Raw genomic sequence first — 23343 nt, forward strand, 5'->3', positions numbered from 1 at the left:
ACTACATAGTTCGATGGGAAGACGATTCGTCGAAGGATCGCGTGTACGCTTTTGACATTTCGTGGATTGCCGCGCGTTAGCCCCGATTTCCCTATGAGCGAATCCTGCGACACCCCAGACGAATTTAAAGCTTTTATGAAACGAGAGGGGTCGACCAATGACTAAGGGTAAAATACGAAGAAAGAGACAGACAGAAAAGGAACTGTAGAAATAGTAGGGCGGTAGAGGATGGAGTGAGCAAATTGAAAAGTGGAGGAACGAGGAGGGAACAGGACGACGAAAAAGGACGTAGAAAAGGGAGCACGCGGCGAAGAAGAAGAAAAGGCTCGCTTTTCAGACGGTTCAATAGATTTCGATCTGAGCGACTTTTTTCTGGGCTCGAAACGAAACGACGAACAATGGGCCAGACGGAAACCATGGCCGAGCTTGAAGACTTCCCGTGTATACGATTCCACATGCATATGTGTATGCGCAAGGGATAGAGTGATCGTGTGCGTGTACATCTGGATCGACCGGGTCCTGAACGAGAACGGAAGTTTAATGACTTCGAGTGTCGGTGAAAATCAGGATCAGCTGGAGACTCGTGTTCCGCACGCTTTGTCGCTTGATGACGTAAAAAGAAATACAGAACCCTTGTCCGAAGGTTACGAAAGTTCATCCGGTGCTGAATGAAACGCAAGGATGAAGCAGAAATATCTAATACAGGAATTTTTAATTTTTATGGTAATTCATTATGATAATTGATTCGTGGTAGCTATTATTAGATTTCATCGATGATTTCGTGAATGCCGCGCAAACTTAGTAACGTAATAATTATGAAACGATTTTTAGCGTATACTTGGAAACGCGAAGCTGGTAAAGCGGCCAGTTCTCTCCTATCCGTTGCTCCCGTCTGGTGGGCCCACGAGAGAGAAAGTCAGTCGACATCGATTACGTATAGCAGTTGGGAGTCGAAGGTCCCCCAGCTGTTCTTCCGTGGAGAGCGATGGACCAACGCCTCCTTTGAAAGGCCTCTTGCAAGCTGATGATGTTTATCCGCTGGATCTCACCGAAATTGATTGTTTCCTCCCGACTGTAAAAAACGAAACGTTCGATGTAGATAAAAAAGAAGAAAGGAAAAAGGAGATAGGGAAATTAAGAAAAAAAGAAGGAAATATACCGTTTCACGGTTGTAACAATAAGCCTATAACGTACATTTTACATACATATATCCTAGCATTTTACCATTGCTGAAGCGATGATAACTATAAAATATTTATCGAAGCAATGCAATGATAAGATTAACAGAATTCTTTGTTCCAAACGTCGTAATTCCTGAATGTTTCCAAACCGTATTATGAATCCATTGTAATTTCGAGTTAATCTGGCTTTTATCATTTAACTGACCGTCGTTCGCGAATAATTTTCCGATTCAACCTCCTGTAGAAATTTTCGAATACTTCCATTCAAGAACCATTTCAGCAGAGACCGATGTGTGCATGGTCAACACAGCCCTCTACGGTCGAACTCAGTCGCTCAAACGATCGATAACAGGACATAGTAGCGTTTCTATTTATATAGAAGTGCGGTTCGACATAACCAGAGATACAATCCGCGATACGTGCCAGATAGAATCTTCCCATCCAATTTTAGTCCGTAAAGCTTCAGAGAATTACGTTACACGCGAAATCTCGCGGAAGAATCACTCGATGAACTTCGCCACCGTGCATGGAACAATAAAGGTTTTTAAAATTCCATTAGAAAGCTAGCAAATCGAATCGTGAATTTTCATAATTCTTGTTTGATATCATGATACTTGGAATTTAGCCATCGTGGATTAGATTATGTCAGTCGTATTAAAAATAGTGATTCTTGTTTTTTCTATATTCGTGTAGATGATTCACGAATAGGTAGTCTTACTTCGATTTCATTATTTCATTCGTTTATCCTTTTATAGCGATGAGCGAAGATGTTTCCGGACTTTGACGTAATTTATTAACGTTACAAATGTTCGAACCGATTGTGTGATACAAGTCTATAGAAGAGAAATATAATGAAAATAGAAAGAAAACTTTTCTTGTCTTTTATAACCTCGTGCCAAAGTACTTTACCCTACGGAGAGCGCTAGTTTGCGGAAATTCAATTTTCTTCCTTATAACACTATACAAGACAGGTTCCCGAACTTATGTTGTTTCTTTCACTTTATCTTCCTTACTATAATATCAAAATACGTGAAGTATAACTGGTTTTCACAAAACTGTATTTATCCTTTTTTTCTTAAGAATAACTTGGAATGTTCTATAAAATTCATATAGATAAGATAAATATAAATAAAAGATAAATATTGATTCCCATTTTTTTTATAAATGAACACGGAAATCATGAAACCAGCACAGGTCTACGAGATTCAAATTTCTAATCGACATTTGCCACGTGTCTCGTCGTGGAAACAGCAAAATCTAATTTCGAGGAATTCGATTGGCTTAGAAGCGTGACACCTGATGATAGTTTCGTTCGAATTCCAGCGGGAGACTCGCGATAACGATACATGGATCTTCTTGCCTCAGATTACAAGTTCTTCGACGCGTTCAACCGCAAACGCGCATATTCTATCAACCGCAACGGCGTTTAAGCAGGGATTAAGTTTTATCCGGAACCGGCTACGTCCACATGAAGCGAATACAGTTTAATACGTTCGATTGTTCTCGCCTTGTTATCTGTTTTATTGTATGTACGTTTGCGGATTATGGCGCACGAAAGTGAAACATTACCATTTTTTTACGATTATCCGAGAAATACACATTTAATTTGTGTTTAAGACGTATTGAAATTTACGGGTGGTACGTTAATTCTTCAAATAGAACTTGATAAAATGAGACAAACAAGTTTCTACAGATGCAAACCTATCGTTTCGCAAATATGAAATGATTAAAATTAACTTTCACCGATAAACTTAAACTGTCAACTAATTATTACGATACTGGTATTTTTACGTTGCTTTTCTCTACTCTTCAATATATAAACAATATTAATCCGTTAATAACACGAAATATGTACGCCAATGTTGTGTGTTTGATAAAAGCTAGAATTGCGAAGTTTTGTAATCTCTGCATTGCAACGTAAATAAATATAATCGTATTCATTTCAAAATATTGGGGAATATTTATGCAAAAATTCATTTTCAAAAGTGGTTTGTACATATTTTTGTTCTACTTACAAGCTATGTCTACAATTCTATGACAATTTGTATTTATACACAAAGAAACTTCTAATAAGGAATGTCTAATACATTTTAAACACACAAGGATGAAATCGTTTCCTTGTAAACTCTGGAATAATCTAGACAGGCTAAGAATGTTCGCGAAAGTTCCTACGACAAACTAATAATATTCTCGGATAAGCGATTAAAAATATCCATACAAAAACTACTAATATGTTTGTGGCGTATTTATAGGCTCGACAATACATCTATATAGACTCCATTAATTCATACACCTCTTAAATGAATTCTTAATTTCTCGTTGAATACCATCGGTTAAAAATCTTATAACATATTTCATATTACGTTACTACTTGTTATAGCACGACAATCAGCTTCGCATCTTTTCGATAGCAACACTGAAAAGTCGGATGGTAGAAGCGTATCCTTGACAATGTGTGCTGAATATTCGGGTCACATCCTCGATCAGACTTCCTTCACCGGTATAACACGCACACACGAGTATACGCGTCCAAAGAGGAGACACGTAAGGCCGATTAGGCAGAGATATACAAACGTGTTCGGCGAATTATAACGATTTAAAGTAGGACATGTGCATGTATGTCTATCGTAGCTCTCTTTGTCCACTCTTGCTCTCTTTCTCTTTCTAACCATTTAGAAATAAGGGAAAACGACCCTTCGCGAACAGGGAAACAGCTGTTGAGCGATGATGAGAAGAGGACGGAGGTCGGGATTCGGAGAATGGCAGAGAAGGCAGATAGAGTGAAAAAAGAGGTTACCACCTGGCTTACCTGAAAACCGACGTCGGTATACCTGCCCGAGCATTCTTTTGTGCGGGCCCCGAGGCACGCACCCATTCCCATACGGCCATATTACATCCTATAAAACTACATGGCACAAAGTTACTGTCGTGATGCTGAGAAAGATGTTTTAGGAATATATTAGACGGTAGAATGTCCTTGATATCGTGTACATATATGAAGGTGCCTGTTCTTGCATCGTCGATGTCACTGTCTTTCGCGTTCTGTGGAACTTTCGTATAAGGTCGATGCATAGTTGATCCATTCTCCCTCTTGTTAGACTATACACGACTTTGGAGGAGTCCTAACTTGATTACATCATGATTTGGAACTGGCAGGATTTTTCTTCTTCCAGGGAAGATTAAGCGTTACACGTTAAAAAATTGTTTCCGTTGATAATAAATTCTAATTCTTTGTAGAATATTTCATTGTGAAGATATAAAATCAAAAGACGTTGGTGTAGGTAAGATGAAGTGTCGCGTGCTTGAATAATTCAAGTACGTCTAATGGCTAATATATTAAAATGGCATATGGTTCGGTTGCACGCGTGTTTCTACTTTTTCTCGCACAGAACCACTCGCTTCAGGGATCATTTCGTGCGGCCTCGTTTCCGGCCCGTGTGAAGCCAGATGCAGTTTCTTTCCCGTTAAGTTTGTCGAATCCGAGGAATCGCTGAATTCTCGTGACCGACCCTTCTCAATTTTCTGAATACACACCGAAAATCCGGGCAGATGGCAAATGACCGCGGTACTCAAACCGTTAATATTATCAGCAGCTCGTAACGAAAAGCGAAATTGGATTTTATGAAAGAACAGCTGACATGCTCGAACCCCTCCTTCATCGTCCAACACGATTTTATCGCGGTTTCGAAACTTTTTTCCCTGCAATTGCGAATAACTCTTTAAATCTATCAATAACTGTCTGTTGCAGTTTACAGAGTAGTAACATTGCAAATGAATTGTACAAATGCATGAATTTCTTACGATAAAATATTTTAGAACGATTAGTTTATAACGGAGTATTTGTCGTATAGTACTGAGCTACTTTTTTTTCTTTCTTTACAAAACATTTATTATAAAAACTGGTATGACATAATTTATAACGAACTTAGGACTAGGGATGAGCGAATTAAAATATAGCTAAGAAAATTGTACAACTTATACATGAATTCCTCGTAAAGCATCTTGTAGCTTTTTTCTTGCGAAAGCTACACGATCCTCTTGTCTTTTGATGTCTTCGTCAGCTATTGAGACTGCCTAGAACAAAAGAGGAACCAATTTATCGATTTTGCTTTGACAATAGTCACGTCAAAAGTTTGGTTGACACCGTCTCTATTGTCTTTGTCGATATACCCTTTCAAACCTCCAGTACATAATTATTTACATTCCGTAATAGGGTGTTGGATCGTGTGCTCAACTGTATGTTACACGTAACACGAGTTGATTTTAATATACATAGCACCCTATTTGGTATCTAAATATCTATTCTACCTGTACGAGGGGTTGATCGGGATTAAGAAATACCCCGGGATTCTTCTCTAAAGCTGTCTTCGAACCCGTTTGTCCCGTGACTGGTTGAGATGAAACGTGTAACGCAGTTGCAACACTTTGAAGCAACGTTTCTTCTGTAATATACGGACCAACGGGCTTCAAACTTTTTGGTAAGTCCATCGCGTCGAATTCGAAGCCATCTGGATCACATGCCCTTAAACCTTCCAAACGTTTCTCCCAAAATAACTGTAAGATCAAAAAGATTATTTATGTACAATTAATAATAAGTAATTATATAAGACCATAACATTAATGTATATGAAATAATATAATATTTAACACGCATAAGAATAATCTAATTAAAAAAGCAATATTTGCTTCATGGCGCAAGCAAAATCATAATATACAATTAAATATCATAGTTTCTACAAAATAAATCAAATGCATTACATTTTGACTGATAAAAAACAAAGAATGCATAACAGTGAAGAACTTAATAATCTACACATTACATTAAACACATGTTTGTTATGAATCCAATTTCTATGAAAGGTTCACATAACAAAGGATTTTATAATGATACATGCAATACATAACTGCTTAAAAACTGGCTGATAATTATGGATGCCTATTTTTAGACGCTTTGTGTAAAACATTGTACATTCATTGATATAAAAAAATCACATAATCATTAATGATTCCATAAGTACATCGAGCAATATGTTACCTGTTTAGGTTTATCTTGGGAGCCGTATTTGCCATCAGTCTTATCGGCTCCTTCCTAAACGAATGATTTGATGATTGAACCATGAGAATTTACAGGGAACATCAAATTCCAGTAATTAAATCATACATTCTAGTGACTTTGTACTTTTGTTACAATAATCGTTTGGAATATTACTTTAACATATGAAGGGATTCAATTATTACTAAATGACGAACTTCTGATAAACAACGTAATGAATGAGACAAAACAATTTCCAATTTGAGAAATGTTTTTCCTTCGAGTACACACATAAAGGTTAGAAAATATAGGCAAGATATGTTATAATACGATTATCGGATGTGTATGTACAGATAAGGCAGAGAAATAACAAATGTTAACCTGTTTTGGTTTTTCTTGATTTACATGCTTGCCGTCCCTCACTTTTCCTTCCTGTGTCTTGTAAATGGTTACTGGTTGTTTGAATATAGATGCAGTTTGCCTTATTGGTGGTACTAACGATGCATCATTCCTGACTCCGCGACTGAAAGAAACATTCGCGGTGTCATAAACATGCATTACTGAGGTTAGAATCGACGACACTAAATGTTCCTGCATCGATTTTAATCGATACATAATGAACGCACAACACATGTATCTATCACTTCCTATATAATATATATGTAACGTAAAGATATAAATTTCTAAAATGAAAGACGTACCTGTAATAATAAACGTCAACTTTTCCAGTAGATGACAATTGATTTTGGCTTTTTCTCGAGGCTTCTTCCCTAATCGGCCAATTTGCTGGTAGTGCCGATGGATATTTCTTTTTCTCTACTGACATATTCATTTTGCACAAGTGTTTATTTCAACGTACACTCGCACGTTTCCCGAAATTACTTAAATAATTAGCGAGCGAGAACACGAGCCAGCTACTGGAGGCCATATTGATGCGTTCCGCTAAATTCGAGTAGGTTAGTATAGTTATCAGTTTGAGTAATTACCTACGTGGTGGCGGTACTATCCATGCAGTTATTGAACCTCTTCCCCGTAATATTTACTCTGAGCGGCACATCAATTTACACTACATATACAAACTGAACGATTTATTCGATTTTCTTTTATTATAAAACTTTTTGTGGATAACGAAAAGGTAAATCATATGGACACTTTTTCCTAGTATTTTATGCTAATACTAGCGGTCCTAAACACTTAATTCCTGACTGAACATGTAAGATTTAGTTTCTTATTTTTGTATATTTATACAGGTGAGTTTATATGAATTTATATATTATAGAATTACCAAGTATTTAAATGATAAATTTTCTTTATATTTATAAGTAGTAAATCGTTATTTTCTTAACTTTTTTATTATCGGTTTCCTTAAAAATAAATCAAACGTTACGAAAGGAATAATGGAGGGATCAGTGACAATAAAACTTCACACATATGTATATAGATATAGATGATTTAATTGTCGAAAGAAACAATCTTCGCGTAGCTATAGGAACAACATGAACTGTGCTTGAAAAGGATTAACACTTGTCTTTTGTTTTTTTTCTTGTTCTGGCTGGAAACGCATATTTCTCATCGCTTTCGTACACAAGGAGTGCAAATTACGAGCACGGAGACACAATCCAATGAAACGCGGGGCACAGAGCTGTTTAGTTTTTCTTTTAAAATTGCGGATGTCGAATTACGATTTTGCTCTGTTCTTCCTAGTGCATCTGTGTATATGTGTGTATGCAACTGTATGCGGGTATGCGTAATTAGTTACTGTAAAAGAATATCGATTCTGTACAAGTTAATCCATTAAAGAGATAATTAACTATTGAGTCTTCTTGAGGTATCGTTGTTTCTATTGGTCTATCATAGGAGCTGTGCTCGTCGAAAATCTATCTGTTTTTTTACACATTCTTTTCCTTTTATTTTCTCTATGTTTTTTCTATATCTTTTTTTTTTTCATTTTTGCGACGTATAATTCGTATTAATTTTTTTAATTTTTTTTATTCTCGCGGCAGTATACAGCGTCGATTCTACGACGATCACAGCGAATGTAAAACGTGTGTTGTCTTCCTGTAACAAAATATAAATCTCCATTATGCATCCCCTGCTTTTACCGTTGAATATCCGAATAATAATTACCTAGTACCCTATCAATTTTATACGCCGTTCTCACAGGCATTGAAGAAATCGTTAACCGCGTGTACATGGCGCAATTTTCTTTTCTTTTGCTTTTGATATCACTATCAGTTACAATGCACGTGTGTCTCTCGTTGATCGAGTCGCTAACAAATTAAACCAATGGGATCGCCGTGTGCGACACTCACAAAATATTCTCACATAAACATCTGGTGAAGAAACGTGTCTAACAGCGTAAGTAGCCCATATGATTCTATTTGTGAATACGAATAATAGCGTTGATGCCTCGTAATGGCAGTAATGATACGCGTTCGTGAGAACTTATTTTTTCAAGTTCATGTTTCATTCTTCTAACAAATCTTAATCTTCATTGGGTATGTTTAAATTTTTTTACACACGTGTAAAACTATAATTCCTTCGCGAACGGTACAATAAGTAAAGTACATCGTATATAGTTCACCATATATATCCAATCATAGAGATTCAAAACCAGTAAAATACAAATAGATCATCACAAGTAGATTGATTGGTAGAATATATAGTTCATTATTAGAACAATGATCACATTTCATTTTAACATGTAATAGCACTAAAATTCTTTATAGTAAAAACGTAAATAAATCAATTCGATAAACAATTTGCCACCAAAAATCGGTTTGAGATCCAATGCGAACGAGATACACGATGTCTTATAAATTAGTGCCCCGTGAAGGATACAGCAATTTTTTTGGTATTGATACCAAATACAGTGCGATGGGAAACTCTTGAAACTTTTCTGTTTGTTTTACGCGTATTTTACACAGAAAATGAGTGAAGAGATCAAACGTACTGTTGTTTTCCTGTCAGCCTGCTTTCGTCCTTTCACAATTTCTCACAGTTACCGCAGAACATATAGTTACGAGTGGTAGCTGTAATATATCGACATGTAGAACAGCAACGAAAGAACGAAAATATTCGTAACTGAACTTTCTATATGAGTACAAATTTCAGGGATACGCTCTTTTTTTTTTTCCTTTTACACTCTTCCTCGTAATGGAAATATCCAAAATCGCGCAAAAAACCCAGCTTCCTTTACACATCTTAGCACAATCGAAATTACATCGATTCGATATAGACCTATATTCTCTATCCTCGGATTAAAACGTTCTTGCTTCTACATTCTTGTGTGTTTGGTATATTTATGTAAAATTCTGTAACACGACACACACATTCCTACTTTGATCGGTCTACACCTTAGATCGTGCTGTGCTCCGTACACACAATTCTTTCTTTCTTTTTCAGGCATCTCAGTTCGTTCTTTCGTCGACCATAGTAAAGCACGAGGATATCACGCGCGGTGAAAATGCCAATAACATTTCACTTTGCATCTCTCACAGTCGCACGAACTTTTTATCGTAAAATTCTATATTACACTAGTAACATTACACAAGGGACTTCCCGCTACGAAGTCGAACACGCGGATCACAATCATCCGAGCGAACATTATCACGCATAAAAGTCCCATTCATCATATTTTCTTAGCGTATTTATAACATATGTTCTATACAATCTTAAATAACTAAAACGTTCTGCCACCTTTATATATATTTATATCTATATAATGTAACTGCAGTTCAGCTCGCAGCTTCCTCTGGTCTTTCTCTTTCTCTCTCTCTCTCTCATGTAACACGGAAGCCGCTGCGCGTGATTCAAATTTAACAAATATAACACACGCTAACGTATTATTCATCGATTCACAAAAGAACTGTTTTTCTTTTCTTTGTCCTCTTAGTTTTTTCGTGCAATTCTTGAAACAGACTTCTTCCATTTTTTCTCGTCTTTAAGCTTGTTTCTTCTACGCACCGACGTTATAAATGCGTAACACGTTTGACAATATTCAGTATCTTTAAGTGTATCGCCCAGTTGACCGTTCAGTATATCACTTCATATACTGTTGCTTTCTTATCACCTGATCCAGTCACAATGTACTTGTCATCCGTAGAAATATCGCAACTGAGCACCGACGAAGACTCCTTCGACTGTAACAAAATCAAATTATTTTATTATTATTAGATCTCGACTATATGTATACAATAACAGAAAGTATGTGCATTATACTGCAAAATTGATTGGAGGTGATTTAAGTCAACAAAGAGTCTATCAGTTTGCTTTTTAAATTTGTCATAATTTATATATAGTACAGGCTACGATATAACGAGGTCGTAAAATGTTACGTTAAAAAATTCACAGAAATATTGATACGTAAGGACTTTAGACTCTGGATATATGAAGAAGTTTCTAATACATCATAGTATATTATATTCTTTCTCATTTTCCGGTTTGATGATATAGCAATCAATATCTGCAACAAATCTGCAAACGTTGTTGGTCATAACTTTTCGTTTATTTTATTGTGCGAAATTTATTGTTCGAAAAATCAGAATATATGATTGAAATTTAATTAAATTCAATCAACTACCTCATCATAACGTGCCCTGTATCACATCCAATGGAATAAAAATGGATTTTCAAATTTTACCTGGAATATCGAGGCACCGTATGGTGTACGCCACGCATTCAGTAAATTGTCCTTGCCAGTGGAGACGAACCACTTGCCGCAGGTAGCGAAACGTAAAGAAAGTACACAAGACTCGTGTAAATGTAACTGATATTTGTCCGGTTTCGTGGCGTGCAAGACTTCAACGTTTGAGTTCTCCATTCCTACCGCCAACCATTCGCCAGTTGGGCAATAGCCGAGTGAGAATATTTGCGAGGTGAAATCGTGTTGCTGAAGTTGTCTGCCTTCCCGAAGATCCCACGAGCGCACGGTATTGTCTAATCCTCCGGTCCACAGTTTCGAACCATCCGCGGAGATGTCGATGCAGGATGCACCATCCGTGTGACCTTGGAATTGTCTGAGCAAAGACTGGTTCTGTATATCCCATACAGCGATGTTACCATCGCTGCAGCAGCTGAAGCAGACCTTCGAGTCCGGTGAAATTGCCAAAGCGTAACACGCCGGCGCGTTCGACGTCAATTCAGCTTTGATCCTTGGCGTTGGACTCGCTAGATCCCAGATGCTCAGGTTGCTTGCTTCACCACCTACGATGAGTGTCCTTCCATCTGGTAGTAATTTCACCGATCTGTTTGTCAAAAGAGAAAACGATATCAGTTTACTGAATGGAATAATTAAAAGCTGTTTGTTTTTTACTTTGGATATTTATTATTTAAAGTGTTTATTAATCATTATTTGATTTGTTTAATATATTAAACGTCATGTAGGTCATCGAAATCCGACGAATTTCTGTTCAAACTATTCATGTTTCTGCATGTATAAAATAAACAATGCTACATACATACAGTTTAAATGGAATATCAGTGAAAAGCAGCGCGATACGTAGTGTTTATATTTTAAGTACATTTGAAATATACATCATGGAAATTATCTGAAGGCAAAGATTGCAAAACAAACATTAACATTCATCTATTTATACGACCAACGATTACCAATTCAATTTTTCATGAATAAGTTATCATGCTCATGTACATTTCTATTATATCTTTGTTTCTAATTCAAGCTTCTAACACGTTAAATAAATACAGTAGCAATCGGTAGGCTTAAGAATGAAAATAATCACACGTTACGTCAATCGAAATGCATGTAATTAATTAACGATGTCTATCGCTAGCACAGAACACAGTTGCAAATTTGTTAAGAGCAATCCTCGATACGTCGAATTGCAAAGCAATTAACGCTCAAAGTCAAGATAAGATGTTGTCTCGGCGTTTCAAACTAGCTAAGTGACTGAACTAGCGTGTTTCTCGAAAGGTCGAAATTACACATATCGTGATTCGGTAAACGAGACCGCAATGACGTTCGTAGAGGCGGAAGGGCAGACGCTAATCAGAATTTATTCAGCGGCGAATCTCGCGTTTGCCAGACGGCGTGGAAAGTTAATACGACGTTGTGCGAACGTAACGTTTAACCAACCTGATGTAGTTGTCTCGTTGCAGGCAATCAAGCTGCGAAACGTGTTTCGCGCTACCACTGCCGCCCTGATTGATGTCCCAGACCTTGACGCATCCTTTGCCACCGGTGTAAACGTATTTAGTCGGATTCGAGATCGTTACCGCGCACACCACCTCGCCGTGTGTCAGCGTATTTATCTGGCGCGCATGACGCGGTATTCCTTGTCCAATTAGAGCATCGTGAGGGAACGGAACCGGCTGCATCTGGCCTTCACTCGATACGTGGAAACTGTACGCACTGTAAGACAAAGGAATTTTACGCTCGTTATTCCTCGTAATTGCGGTACTTGGGATTTTCTTGATGGACGAGCTCCGTGATTTTCAATGACTCTGTTTGCTCCTCTAGTTATATGTGATTGAAACGATGATTAATGGCGCTGATGGATGAATCGTGTAGACGGTTAGATCGATAGAAGATGTGGATTATTTAATAATTACTAATTGTGTAGGTCGTAGGTAATTGGTGTGCAGAAAATATAGTACCGTGATTATCTAATAACCGCTGGTTACACAGTTAATACGAAGGAAATACTGTACGATTAGGTAAGATTGAATATTGTCTATTAAGTCAAGATTATTCATTCGTCAGTATCCATTTTCAAAGCTTTGACAACTGTCTTTTACTCTTATTATTAGTTTAAATATACACTTTCTTCCATAAGTCACGGATCGGTAATTTTAAAAACAAGCTACAATAAAATATATACAAATAATATAAGACAGTAAATAATTTCATTTTGCAATTACAACATCAATTTGTACGTACCCTAAGTGTACCGAGCAAGCGTGCCATAACTTATAGAGGATAGTGTAAATACTTTCTCTTGGAAATTTATCGGTGGAAATGAACGTGTTAGAGTCCTGAAGGAAGAAATTCATCAAGGCTGGAGAAAAGCACTTACGGTTTGCCACCGGGTACACCGAGAGGTCCAAGAGGTGCCCTCATGCTTCCGTGAGGATCGTAGAGTTGCTGAAGAGGCGGTCTTGCGGGATATCCATTCAGGGCCGAAGGATAACCCAGCACGTCCACATGAGGTCCTGCGGGTGGATGATGTGGCGGCGGATAGTGTGGCGGATAAGGGCCGACCGCCGAAGCCGAGACCAGTGGTTTGCTGGAACTCGATGGTTTCAGACCACCGGAGCCGGAGCTGCTACCGCCTGTCGACCATACATTTATCGTCAGACTTGCCAAGTATTTTCCATCAACTTGATTCATACGAAAATTCTGAATACTAGCGAATTAAAGCAAACGAGAACGAAAATTATCGCATTTATATGCAACTCACAGAATTATTTGGGAATTTTTGAAAGCAACGAAATTAATCGTAACGAAACGTTCGAACACCAGCGATAAAGAGATTAACACTTTATTCTTACGAACGATTTTGTTACGAAACACATCTATAAGAAAAAGCGAAAATACTTTAGACAATCGTAACAACCTTAACGAAGAAAAATTCCTGAACATAGTATTATTACTACAACACCATAATGAATAAGATTTTTATATTGATCTTCCCGTTACATATTATCATACTCATAATCATTTCAAATTATATACACGCTTGAAAAATAAAAAAAAAAAAAGAAAAAAAATAGATAACAAACCCGCAGACGTGGGTGTGACAGGTTTCGAGATCGGTGTGGAGGGTTTCTCTCGTTCCTCCATCTTCTTAGCAGAAGGTGTGCTCGCGTTGCTGCTGGTACCACTCCTTGGCGACGGTGGTGGCACTTCTTTCTTAACCTGGCTGCTCAAAGGCACCGAAGATGGTCCGAGTTTGTCAAGGCCATTCTCTCTAGGAGACGCTGTGCCATTCGCCGTAGGGCTCGTTGGTCCTTCGCTGGCATCGTCCACCACCAAGTCCTGGTCGCTCTTTTCACCATCGCTTTGCTATCGGGGAAAACGTGTACGGCTTTAATAAGGTATACTATTGGTCAGAGAACATGGAGAACCATCTTAGATACCTACATGGCCTATGTCTTTATCTTGCTCCTTTTTCATCTTCTTCAATGGCAGGTGATCATGATGCTGGGGATCGGGTGATCGCGGCCTACTGTATTTTTCGCGTTCCGCTGGCGATATCGAACTTCTCTGGAACATTGTAAGCAAAGAATACATTAAGTGCCAAACAAACCCATGAAACTAAATATTATTCTATTATTAACTAGTATTTATATTGATCTTTGTACATTGTTATGTTGGTAGTAACTGAAGATAATGTTTACATCTGAGAACTTTAAATGATCGTTTTGATCGTTAATCTCACGACTTTGATGATACTGCCATAATCTCAAGACACTTTGTTTACCATTATCAGGACTTCGATGACCCGCGTGATTATTTAATAATCTCAACGAGAAATAACGGTACCTTGTTAATTCTTTATAATTAATGTGTCAATTAGTATAGTACTTCAAAATTTGTTTAGACTTGTACTAATCATATCGCACGTACATCTTATGTGCGATATTTATTAAATATAAAATTGAGATCTTTGCTAGCAAATGAAGAATAGTCATCGCCAACAGACAATTTTTAGATCGCTCTAAGATTACTATTTTGTTAATCCGCGCATCAGATTCATCATAAATACAACTTGTATTGCCACTCCAATATCTGAAACCAATTTCTGTAACTCAAACACAGCAGGGGCAAATATTTTCCCGTACACTTTTATCGAATCCATCAAATCGTCTCTGTGATATCATCAATCGTTTATCAGAGACCGCAAATATTGCGGTATAAAAGATACGCTGTCATGTTAGATATCCATCGAAACGCGCATCTGCCGGAAGACGTTCTTTCCCGGAGAAGAGCAACCAGGGTGAAGGAAACCGTAAAACGAGCGTCAAGATCTATCACGAGAAGTCATTCCAGGATTGTATACAATTCGCCTCCAAATCTCATCAATTTCGTTGAAGATTTTGACAGACGGGGATTCTTCGTTTCGGCAGAAAGATTACGAAAAGCTTAAACCGTTTCCTCTGTCTCACGATTAAATAAAATATTTGCCCGTCGATGCACCGAGGGGCAATTGAATTACGCGCCTCTGCCTCCATCAATTTCTTGCTTCGTCGTCGTGAAGAAGCAACAGAGCAAATAATACAGAAAAATCATCGACACGGCTGAAACGGTGTTAACCGTGAAAATGTAGGCGAAAAATTTTTATTTGTCTCGTAGACGGTTCGTGAAATGCTCCCATATTTCTTTCTTTGTTCTACTTAGAATTTCTGGTTAATTTAATTTTGTATTTGTCAGATGCTTGCAAAATATTTTGATACTGATAAAAATGGATTTTTCTGATATACTTCTGTAACGTGTTACAAACATTAACTGCAGTTAATTGATTAATTGAGCAGTAAATATAATATGATTAATTCAACGTTTTTCAAATGTTAGGTGATTTTAATGAATACAAGTTTGAGTTAAGTATAGTAAAATTGACAATAAATAAAAAACAATGTACAGTAAGAAAAGAACGTTTCGATATAAATATAGTAATACTCGATAACGTGAGAAAATTGGATTATTTAACAGGTATTAACGACCTTTGTTTCAAAATTCGTCTTTAACGATCAATTTTAATTCTAGATAAATTATACACTTATCAAATACCATCAATTCGAGTAATAATGTCAACTGAACGATATTCTCCATTCAAATAATTATTTACATCTTTTTTTCAAACGAACGAAATTATTTCTACCAAAGCAACGATCAAGAACGATTAGAATAATTAAACGATTAAAACAGTTTCGTTGAAGCTTAAAAAAAAAATTAGAAAAATTTCTTTTCTTCCTTAAAGTGTCCAGGAAAACAATCCTCATGGTGACATTTTTCAACTACCCAACTTCACCGATAAGAAGTTGAACAAAGAATGCGATTTAGATAAATTCACGCTTCTGCCTGCTCCATTATTGCGTGCCTATTAATTCTCAAACCTATCTTCTCCCTCTGTTCGACATTTCTCCCCTACAGAATAGAGACGATAACAGTCTAGAGGGTTGCGCGTGAATGCGCGCCGAAAATGTCTCTGGGAAACGGAGACGCCAATACCATCGAGAGATACGAAGGTCCCGAAAGGCGTCGAAGATATTATCGACAGGAAGTTTTACGAGCGACAGTTTTGTCGTCGATACGGCGACGTCTCTCTTCACCGTCCCTCTTCATCCACGTAAGCGACCGTGAGCCTTTTTCCCCTGATAACTTCTCTGTCCCCATCCGAAGCAACACCGTAAACTACCCTCTCTCGCGGCCTCTCTCGACCCCGAAGTAAATCTCCTCTTCTCAATTACCCTTCGTCTCTCATCCACTGCCACCTCTGGCTCGGTCCATTACCCCGACGCCCCGGTATCATCCTTTCCGAGCATCGGCCGCGTCCATAGGACTCGTGCGTTGCCTAAAAGGAAATGAAATAGGGCGACTCTGCAGTGATTTAGGAAGCCACTAGATGGTTGCTTCTTTTTCGAGGGACTCGCGTGTGGTTGACTTTACGAGGGGAATGCAGAGAATGATTAAATTCAACGGAAGGGGATAATTAAATTTACACGGGCTGATAATTGTATTGGTAAGTTATTATTGTCGAGTAGGATGAAATTTGCTTTGTGGATCTTTGACATTATAAAGTTATACGTTTAATATGTGGAATGAGGAGAAATAATTAAATTTGGCCAGTGTGATAATTATTGAAAGGTTATTATTATTGAGTAGGACGAGGCGTTTTTGGAATTTGTTACGCAAACCTTTGCAATTATGTATATTATACTGATAGCAGGAAGTAATTAAATTTGTTCGGTATAATCGATTAGGATGAAATGTTTTTGATATCTGCTTTGTGCATCTTTGATATTATCAAGGTTATACGTTTAATGTTTGAAGCGGGAAGAAATAATTAAATCCGTGCAATGTGATAATAAGCCATTAATATCGAGTAGGATATAATTTGCCATGTAGATCTTTGTAATTAGGAACGTACAGCTGTGTTTAATATAGCTAAACAGATAGAATACACGGCACAGTAACCAGCAATATGTCCATAGATTCATCAGAAGCTTCTGGTGTTTTATAAATTCTGCAAATTCGTTCAAATTTCAATTGGGGAAAAAATTCCAGGTAAGCAGATACGAGTGGCGTTTCTCAGATAATATCGGGACGAATAAAAGGCGTGTTTCTGGCACGCGGCGAAGACAATCGAGGCGACATCGAAAAATTCAGCTTGACGAAGCTTCCAGTCGCAGACTAGTCGGTTCACTCGATAAAAAGGGGGCGAAGGCTGAGTGGCCATGCGAAAGAGAACGAATTCCCTGGAAAGATGCAAGAAAACACGCACACGACCGCGTTCGAACGACTTCTCAAAGGAAGGAATCCCCAGAGGAGCCGTATTATGTGCTTCTCGCTCGACTTTTCTAGAACGAAAGCAGCTAAAGTGGGATCCGTTTCCACTCTCGCAGGGCAAAACGAGATACCGTACCTCTCCTCGTTACCACGTAATGGTCAGTCACTATTTATCCGGCCAGGAGCCAGGAGAGTCGGTCCGGTTACAACTGTCGCGTTCCTAGAAAGGAAAGCGTTCGTCGAGAGACAAGAGCTGTGTATATGTCTCTCGGCTCGTTCCTTTTCCTGGATAAATCGACGGTAGAAGAAAATATACACACACAAAGCGTAGAGAAGAAAAGGAGACTTCGACTGCTTGGATATTTCCAAGAACGATCCTTGCTATTCTTTCTCGAAGGAAGAACGGAAGAGATATTGCGAGAATACAGAGAGGTGAGGCATTATCATAAAAATGCGAGGAATCTCGAAGATCTTGGATTTATGTCGGAACGGAGATGGTTAGCGCGAGATAAGTTTCGTAGAATTGGGAGTAACAGTCCTCATGCGGATAAAGGAACCCCCGTATGAATCGTCGTAGCCCAAGTTCCGACGTGTCATAGAATTTTTATGTGGCTGTTGGCCTTTTTTCGCCAACAACTGGTTCGCCTCTATCTCGGAAAATCGACTATGTACACTTTTGCCTTCTAGACATGGTGAAACGATGTTCCGAACGTACGTCGATCGTTTCGTGTAACACGTCTGGCAATGGATGTTCGAGTCTCTTCCGTTATTTACATTAGATACGTGTTTTTCTTTCTACTTATGCTTCGTCGAAAGCACGCAAGGTAGACGTGCGAATGCCGGCTTCGGTTACCAGACACATCGTATACACGTTTCACCCGGAGCCACTTTTTCCCTTGCACAATACGTTCGATTCCCGGCGGTGTATTCAGCGGCCTTATCTACCCCGGTGCAAACGCATCGTTTTCCTTCTCGCCATTGAAATACCGAAAGCACTCGATGCTCTGTCACGAGAGAAGCTTCCTCTCTCCCTGCTATTTCTCACCTCCTGCCACGTACCGTCCTCGCGCGCCGAGTACACGGTATTCTCCGGTGCGAGCGTGTACGTGTGTACACGGAGCGGCAGTCCAACCTTCATTCGCGTAAGTTTACTTACACCTAGCCCGTCGGGATCGTACGGCGGCAGCAGCCTTTCCGGTAAAGAGGGTTCGCGCCACGATCAATATGGGGGGCCGCGTACCTCTCAAAGGGGTGGCCTGAAAAGGAGTGAGAAGCGGAAAGACGTGGGGGAGAGGGCCGTTGGGTACACCGTAGATATATAGACTTTGTAGTGTTAGGGACGACTTGGTCTGCTGGCAGGCAACTTGGCAAGCAGCAGCCAACAGCAGAACCAGGAGCCAGGCACCGAGAAGGTGCAACCAGAGAGACAGGGACGATGTGGTGGCAGTTGCTGAAAGAGAAACAGAGAGAGCGAGTGTCGACAAGGGAAGGGAAAGAGGAAGTTCGGTGGTGTGCGTGGTATTGGGGTTGGTGGTCGGGGCTATGAAGGTGGTAAGTGAGTGAGCGACTCCTTCACCACGGCGCCTCGTCTCAACCCAACTACCGTCACCCATACCACCGAACCAGTCCCCGACCTTACGGATATATCCCAAGCCACCGACTACCTCATCCTCCCATGCCTGTGCTCCTTCCTTCCTCCTTCCTTTCTGCCCTCTCTCTACTCGGCAAGTAGTCTCCTTACTACTCACCCTACCGGTATTCCACCTCAACCAACCCACGCTGCCTGTTTCCCTATTCCTCACTCCACCCTCGTCGTAGCCAGGACCCCGAGAGAGGAGGTTACGAACCGGAGTCGCGTCTCCCAAGACCCCGCAAACCCCAGTTGGTACAAGATTGCACCCAGAGGTTCTCAACCCGAGACGAGAACGAGGATCGTTCGACCCAGGAAGCGATTCGTGGTTATCGACGTCGAAGAGTATACGCGGATCAAACGCTTTTTGGCGAATGACGACACGATCGTCGAATCGAATTATCGAGAGTCGCTGTATCGAAGGTAAATCTAGCGTGTGAAATCCTGACTGCGGAGTACGTAGTTATCTATGAGAGGAGTGTGAGGTTTTTATTTTATCTACCGAGAAAGTTTAGGAGCTAAGTAAGGAAGTTCCATCAGATTGATTCTTATCGTATAGTTGAATAAATAAAATGATCGAGCAGTTCAAGCTTTTGTAGTAATATATATTTCTAGTTATCGCTAAATTATCGATCATTAACATAATTTTCGAGGTGTCTATTTTAATTGCAAAACAGCATATACATTTAGCCATTGAACGAATCAAATCTTCTTTGAATTTCAAATACGACTTCGAAAATAGAAATTATCCGCTAAACATTTCTTGATTCATTAAGAATCAGCAAGCTGACTTTGATATTCTCGTCAGTACCATCGGTCCAGTATTTTAAAAAATAGCTACGTACATGATAATATCCCCTACATGATACAGGATTTCAATCATCTGAAAAGCCGATCAGACGTGATACGAGCTATTTTTTACCTTCGAACGTTCATTAATTTACTTATCGAAATCACGGCGGGCAATACGGATGAAGGAGATTCATCGAGAAGTTGACGCGCAGGTGTAATTTCGCCGGTTCCTGTGATTACATTGGACGGCGACCTCACTCGAGGATGCATGGAATTTTTAATGGCCCCGTCGGGAATACCTGGAACCGATTTCTGGAATCAACCACGTGTCACTGGGTCACCGCGTGCATCCATCATCGCCGCAATTAGTGAACGCGCGCACTTTTATTTCCGCCTGTGCTGTTCCATCCAAATGCTCGCTTCCGCTCTTTCTCGTTCGAGTCGAATCTGTTTTTCCACCCCTACCTCCTCTCTCTTTCTTCTTCCCTTTCCTCGTTTTCATGCCGCACTTCTTTTCTTCCTTTTTCCAACAACGTTTCGACCGTGAGAATCGTGCACCTGATAGGAGGAAAATGAGAAGCGAACCGCGCGATCGTTTTCCACTTTGTTGAAGCGAAAGAATCGCGCGTCGGCGGCGGTTTGAGAAATTTCATTTCGAGGCTGTGATTGCGCCGTTAGAAATATGGTGCTGGACGAATATTACGTGACCGGTTACGCTCCTTCGTTTTTCCGGAGAAGGAGAGCGCGCAACTTTGAAGATTTTTATTTCTCAGTAAGTATTACATCGTCTTTCTTTGTTAGCAATTTTCAATGGGCTATCTTTTTACCATTTGATAAAGCTACGTTAGGTTTTAATTGTCTATTATCTTAATTAGCATATTATGTTTAATAGATGCAAGCAATGAAAATTTAAGATCGCAACGCGTGTAATTTATACATTTTCTTCCAAATAGATAAATATCAATTCGGTTTATTTCTACCCTTTAGATTTCAAAGATGATTCTCAAAGTTTCGTAAAAATCTTGATTACAAAACTTCGACCAAATTTGAAATTACATATATTCTTCGATTTTCAAATTTGGAGAGTTAGCTTATAAAAGGAAAGAGATGACGGAAAACGAGAGAAAGAATACTTTTGTAATCTCATATCAAACTTTTAAAGAGAAAGATGAGTCATGAAAAGACTTGATAGAATAAAATAGGAATGGGAACGATTAGTGTGAAAATAAAAATGTATTTCTTTTTAATTGTATCAAGTTGATTGCTCGCTATATACGCTGTTTTTAAGGTTGAAATTAGTTGCGAAGCATTTTCGTAAGCTTCCCAAAGTCGACGCAAGTAAAAGTGCTTCCCTAAGAGGATTCAAAATTGCCCGATGCGCCCAAGTAGTTGCGAACATTTATTAGTCAGACAGCCGCTGTTTGACCAGTGGTACGCTCGAACTACGTTCGCTTACAGCGAGTAATTAATCGTTGGAAACAGTTCGCTCCTTTTCAACGTTCTATTTAGGAAATATACTCATGTTGAACAATTAACAATTACCACGATGTTTCTGAAATTTATCGATATAAACAATTTTCAAATAAGATTCTACAATATACATATACATATATATATGGAAGATGAAATATCAACTTCTTTTTTATTTTAATTAAACGAATTCTATTAACCTGTTTCATTAAAATTTTCGCTTCCATCAGTTGATTAAAATTAATAATATCTCTGTATGAAATATTTTTCGATAAATCATTATCAAGCTGTTCGTTTTATCAAAACAACCGTTTTAATTAAATCAATCTTACCGATCTATTACGTTAAATCTATTTTCCCCGCTATGTAATCGAATGTAATTGAAATCATCGATATTCTCGTATAATAAACGATTCTCATCATACACCGGATGTACCAGAAACAAGAAAACGGTCTCTGAAAAAGATATTAAACGTCAGCCTCCAATCACGCAAAGTGAATTAACCGCGTATTACCTCGAGATTCATCGTTTAGCAGAATCTTTATCTTACACCGCCCCGTGTCAGGAACGTTCTCCGCCCCGTCTGTCGGCTACACGCGGCGAACGATGTCGCGAATCGTACAAAAATTCACGGCAGGATGATTTATAGGTACAACGTAAATATCGTGGCGCGCGTTCACTCTTCCCAGTCCCGAGCTTGTTTTTTCCTCTGTTTTCTCTCTGCTGGACCACTGCACAACATCGTACCCTCTTTTTCTCGTTTTCCCTCTCTTTCTCTCACTGTCACCCAACCCATTTCGTTCTACCTCCCCCCTCTCTACTAACCGTCCCTCATCGGCGCAGCCAGCAGCCCTGCAGTGGAATTTGCATTTTTAAATTAACTTGCCTCTGTTTGCAGCTATCTCGGCGCGACGCCGCCACCGTCGAGTCCGGGGCTTTACAATTTTATGCAACAACGCGCTTCGAGTGTCTCGCCACCACCCTCGACACGCTTTCTCTTTCTCTCTTTCCTCTTGCTTTCTGCCTATCCCCAGTTCACCACCCACTCAACTCACCCTCCTCTCTCTCTCTCCCTGTTGCACGCCTAACCCCTCTCGTGCCTCTTACCCTTGTCCGCAAAAACCGTCCCCGGGTGATCGATATTATTGTTATCGTTATCGTTCGAACCGAGCTCGAAGCGGCTTCAGTTCCCATACTTCCCATTCACGTTACCGTTGCGGCCAATTACTTCTAACCACGACAGCGACGGTTTTACGGCGGTATATCGCTATCGCGAAAACGCCCACCGAAACGCAATATGCATCGAATCGGACCCGGTATTCCGGTTTTTCGTTGCGCCCGTTCCTTCGCGTCCGCGGGCTATCTCCGTTTTTCCCAATATTCCTTTTTTCATATCTTCTCTGTCTTTCTCGTTTTGTTTTCCTCTGTTTCGGTCGCGGTATACGAGCGTTTCACGGGTACAGAGTACACGTATTTCTCTATAGATACGCGCGCTTTTATTGAATACAGAAACCGCGACGATTGCCTTCTTTTTCCATTAGGCGGCCATGGGAGAACGTGGGATCGCGGAAATTGACCTTAACCGACGATAGAACCCGGTGATATGCGCTTGCCTATAATCGGCGGCAGGAGGGGCAGATATTTTTCGCAGATTGAATTTGTCTCGTCGATAACTAACTTTCTCGTGGCACGCGGTACTTGCCGAATTGCACATACGGTTTCGATTGGATCGTCGAAAAAATTGACTTGGAACAGGAGACTTGGTGAACG

General features: G+C 39.4%; 2 protein-coding genes and 1 long non-coding RNA gene across 7 annotated transcripts in view; 1 reads left to right on the forward strand and 2 right to left on the reverse strand.

The window, feature by feature from the left end:
- The first annotated feature begins 26 nt into the window (after nt 1-26).
- On the forward strand, nt 27-1362 carry LOC132908163 (uncharacterized). The gene is made up of 2 exons (XR_009658325.1): nt 27-723; nt 832-1362. It is a non-coding gene; the product is annotated as an uncharacterized LOC132908163 (long non-coding RNA).
- Nucleotides 1363-5043: 3681 nt separating this feature from the next.
- LOC132908132 (methyl-CpG-binding domain protein 2) lies at nt 5044-7180 on the reverse strand. 3 transcript variants are annotated; one of them, XM_060961823.1, is made up of 5 exons: nt 6915-7180; nt 6595-6736; nt 6217-6270; nt 5523-5735; nt 5044-5255 (listed from the first exon to the last, which is right to left on the reverse strand). In XM_060961823.1, exons 1-5 carry the CDS (start codon nt 7043-7045, stop codon nt 5157-5159), a joined length of 639 nt encoding a protein of 212 aa, XP_060817806.1. In that variant the 5' UTR covers nt 7046-7180; the 3' UTR covers nt 5044-5156. The 3 variants fall into 3 exon arrangements, with proteins under 3 accessions (XP_060817806.1, XP_060817797.1, XP_060817816.1); XM_060961814.1 differs by having other exon boundaries at nt 5490-5735; nt 6915-7179; XM_060961833.1 differs by lacking the exon at nt 6217-6270 and having other exon boundaries at nt 5490-5735; nt 6915-7179.
- A 467-nt stretch (nt 7181-7647) lies between these two features.
- LOC132908078 (protein groucho-like) overlaps nt 7648-23343 on the reverse strand; it is a 162439-nt gene continuing 146743 nt past the window's right edge. For 2 of the 3 annotated variants that reach the window (XM_060961711.1, XM_060961730.1), the window contains exons 8-13: nt 14315-14437; nt 13954-14236; nt 13248-13503; nt 12308-12583; nt 10856-11459; nt 7648-10355 (exon numbers count right to left, since the gene is read on the reverse strand). In XM_060961711.1, coding sequence (XP_060817694.1) covers nt 10248-10355; nt 10856-11459; nt 12308-12583; nt 13248-13503; nt 13954-14236; nt 14315-14437 — 1650 coding nt within the window. In that variant the 3' untranslated portion in view covers nt 7648-10247. The remainder of the gene's footprint in view (nt 10356-10855; nt 11460-12307; nt 12584-13247; nt 13504-13953; nt 14237-14314; nt 14438-23343) is intronic. The other variant, XM_060961720.1, reaches the window with a different exon arrangement.

The sequence above is a fragment of the Bombus pascuorum genome, chromosome 1 (genome assembly GCF_905332965.1).
Source record: "Bombus pascuorum chromosome 1, iyBomPasc1.1, whole genome shotgun sequence".
In the NCBI taxonomy this organism is placed as follows: Eukaryota; Metazoa; Arthropoda; class Insecta; order Hymenoptera; family Apidae; genus Bombus; species Bombus pascuorum.